The sequence below is a fragment of the Aphelocoma coerulescens genome (assembly GCF_041296385.1).
Source record: "Aphelocoma coerulescens isolate FSJ_1873_10779 chromosome Z unlocalized genomic scaffold, UR_Acoe_1.0 ChrZ, whole genome shotgun sequence".
NCBI classification, from domain to species: Eukaryota; Metazoa; Chordata; class Aves; order Passeriformes; family Corvidae; genus Aphelocoma; species Aphelocoma coerulescens.
The window spans coordinates 48,440,005-48,443,763 of NW_027184085.1; the positions used below are offsets into that span (position 1 = coordinate 48,440,005).

The 3,759-nt window shown below is 41.9% G+C and overlaps 1 protein-coding gene across 1 annotated transcript; it reads left to right on the plus strand.

Moving 5' to 3' along the window:
* The first annotated feature begins 2,211 nt into the window (after positions 1–2,211).
* Positions 2,212–3,512, plus strand: LOC138103777 (tetraspanin-3-like). The gene has a single exon (XM_069002344.1). It carries the CDS (start codon positions 2,231–2,233, stop codon positions 3,047–3,049), a length of 819 nt encoding a protein of 272 aa, XP_068858445.1. The 5' UTR covers positions 2,212–2,230; the 3' UTR covers positions 3,050–3,512.
* Positions 3,513–3,759: the final 247 nt, after the last annotated feature.

A 3,759-nucleotide genomic window follows, 5' to 3' on the forward strand; every position in this document is an offset into this window, starting at 1 on the left:
TTGTCCACACACACAGGTAAAATTAGTTAGCACAAAGGCAGTGTTATTGAGGGTGCCAGTTAGGTCTTTTGGGTGCTTCAGGGACCAATTCTATTTTTCTTGTTCTTCGTCTTACATTTTGAGCAGAAGCTTTCTTTTCCTGAGTGCCTATGCATTACATAGCACCAAGTGGATGAAGGATTTTAGATAACTCTGCCAATAGTAATCCTCACTGCTGCAATTTCCTCTTCCATGGTGCTGAATGTGCTCTATTTTCCCCAAGGGCACTCAGAGCTCTCACCTGGGGACTGGCTCCCAGTCAATGTTCAGTGTTGGTGCTTCTGATTCCTGTGTTGAACTGGTGGTCAGGTATGGTCTCTGGTCCATTTGTTCTGCAACAGAGATGTAGAATAAGCTTAAAGTAAATATTGTTGTAACTCATTTCTTAGTATCTCATTTAGCTTTATGAGCATGGCAAAGAGCAGAAAGGAAGAGTCAGGCTCACATGCTTTTTTTCACAAAGCTTTCAAGCTAAAAATAAGTAGTTGGTACTCCTCACAGTATTTTCTGATGTGTTTCTGGTGTGTTTCCTCACACTTTTCTGATTATTTTTTTCTGCTCTGTGGAAACAAATCAGTGTAGCTTCCATGTGTGTACAGATGTGAGGGGGAACTCTGTTGCCCGCCTTCTCTGTCTCTCTGATGCAGAAGACAGAAATCAGAGAAAAAAACATTCAAGAGAATGAGTTAATGGAAGCAAAACCGACACAGCAAGAGGGCTGGGGGGTAGCAGCAGGCTGAACAGGAGAGAGGGTAGACACAGACTTCAGAGAAAGAAGACACATTCAGGAGTAGCTTTGAAAGAATAATTTTGTTAAGATTTACCAAGTTAATCACTGCATGCTAATTACTGTTAATGAAAAGATTAAAAATAATAAAAGCAATTTATCTCATTCCAAAATAATTAGCCTTAATAACTTGTTTGTACAGCATATAGAAAGAGATTTTGTTGGGAATCCGCCCAACATCTGTGTATGCACAGTGTATACACCAGCAATAGAATTTTGTTAAATGTCTGACAGATGTGGGATCATCAGCTTTGCTGAGACTTTAACAGAGTTCCAGGGATCTGAGTACCAAATTATTCTGATTTTCTGCCAGGTTTGCAGGTGCTCATGTTTCTGAAAATGAGGATCATCTCTCTGTATTCTCCCTTATGTATGTATGTTGCATTAGTCTTGCTCTATGTCTCGAGAAATGGAAGAGATGTTAAGGGAATTTACCAGGATGATTAGGGAATCACTGCTGGACTTGGGATCTGCCTTCCTGGCACCTGTGGCAAGATTTATGCAGGTTTCCCATCCTGCATAGCTCATGTGTACCACAAGTTTGAGCAATAATTTTCTTCTGATAATGCTGATAAGTGGCATCAATTCCCTTTGTTATTGTTGTGAAATGATTTAGCTGGTGTGTAATTCAGTTTCTTTACACACAAGGAAAAGTTAATATAGCACTTACTGCTGCTTGTATTCAGTCATTACAGCAGTCAGCCAAATCACAGGTAATGCAAGCTGAGGGGTACAAGTGTGAAATGGCAGGGATTTCTCATCCAGGTGTCTTGAATAATTGAAGCTATCTACAGAGAAATCTTGCTGAGTGAAAAAGGGCAGAATATTATAAACATCATTACAGACCTTATAAAATTGAATGAATGATAAAGGTGTTGAGGAGGATGAGTCTAGGTGAGTATCACATCTGGAGATTCCTTACTGAATAGCTCTGCTTAAACCATTCATCTGCTTATGGCTCTGACTTGCACATTTATTGCCATACTGGCTACTGCTGGAGAATTGGGCAGTCTAAATAATCTGGACTAGCACTGCTGGCAACCACTCTGGCTATTCAGGTCTTTAGATCTTTAGCATTTTGATCTTCCACACATGAAAGGGGTGCAGCTTTTTTCCATCTGTCCTTCAAGTGCAAATGTCTCCAATGACAGCAGTGTAAGGGACCCTCCACAGCAAACTGGGCACATACTTCCCTGGTTTCTGCAGGCTGTGCTGAACAAGCTGCAGCAGCAGCATGTGGTTAAGCTGATGCAGGGCATAGTCTTTGTCCTAAAGGAGTCTCATCAGAGCTGCTCTCTTGCAAATTGTTTTTAGGTGGAAATGTCATCTGCTGCACCTGGGTAAGTGGGGCGGAAGCCTCTTAAATGGTGGTGATGAGGGTTAAAGGTAGCTGGAGCAAGCAGAATGAGGAGGGTTAGGGCTGCGGTGGGGTGGCTATCTTTGTGGTGCCATGAGGATGCCTATTTCAGGTCCTTTGCTCAATCTCTGCTGAAGTTCTTAGGCTTCATCTTCTGGGGTACTGCTGCAGCTCAGGCCTTTGGGGGAGTTTTGGTGATCCTGATGTTCAGGAACTACAGATATTTATTTCCGGAGTCTTACTTGTCTCTCCCTGGTTGGTTGGCTCTTGCAACTGCACTTACATTGCTGCCTACTGGAGTTTTGGCTGTCTCTATTTCTGTTAAGTGTTCCCGCAATAAGCAAGGGACTCTCATGTATTTGCTGCTGCTCCTTCTTTGCCTGGAAATGTCTTCAGCAGTTCTGGCACATTCTTACTGTATTAGGACATCTTCTCAGCTGGAAAGTGCTATGGGTTACCTTGTTCACCAGCACAATTGGACGTGTTCCCAGGATCCTGGAAGCAGTGCTGTGGATGTGATGCAGAGGAAGCTGCGGTGTTGTGGGGTCCACAACTACACAGACTGGCTAAAGGCATCATCTTCTTGGTATCATCCAGCTTGTGTCCCTGAAAGCTGCTGTAAGGAGAAGCATCCTCACTGTAAGGGAGACTTAGGCCATGTGGAGCAGCTTTCTCCAGAAGGCTGTCTAAAGAAGCTGGAAGACCAGTTGCGTTTCGCCATGATGTACATATTTTGGTGTTGTACTCTGCTAAGCATCTTGGAGTTCTTGGCTGGTGTCAGCAATGGCATCCTCATGAGACATCAGCCATTCCAAGACCTCAATATTCTGGACTCATTTACCTTCTCACAGGTCTATAGGTACTAGCTGCTTTGCTGGACCTGCTGCATGTGTCCTTGGTTTTGTACTACTTTGTGTTTGCATCAGAAGACAACTTAAAAAAAATTTTTTCATGTAAACCAAACTAATTGATCACTGCTGGATTTATTTCTTTAATGTCATGATATTAGATCAGTCCTCCCATGGTTCTTTTTTCAATAAGCATTCTTATCTGAAAAGCTTCTGAGGTTGGGTCTTCAACATGTGCAGCCACAAAACTACTGTATGTGAGGGCAGGGGAAGCAGTAAGAAAAGGCACATTTGGCTCAGGACAGCTTGTTATGAGGTCATGATCTGAACTTTTGGACTGAAGCTAAACTGTAGTAGAATCTTGGAGAGAAATTAATGTTCAGATTCTTCTGCTTTCAAACTTGTGTTGAATGCTTTGGTTTTTCTATAAGAAGACCTTTCAATAAAGTTTAATATATTTTTTTTCTTTTTCTTCCTCAAATTCTGGTTTAAGAACTAACTTATTCTTCAGTGAAAATACATGTCAGTTTTTGAAGTGGTGTGAGGGTACAATCTAAATAGGTTTGACAGCAACAGAATAACTAATAAGATGGCATGCAGCAGGAGGTAAAGCAGTCTTGGGAGCTGCACAGGAGCAATTCCCAAATTATAGAGGAAGAAAGTCTGTCTGTATTCATTCATTTATTTCATGACAGAGCAAGGAATGAGTCAATTATTTCTGCCAGAAA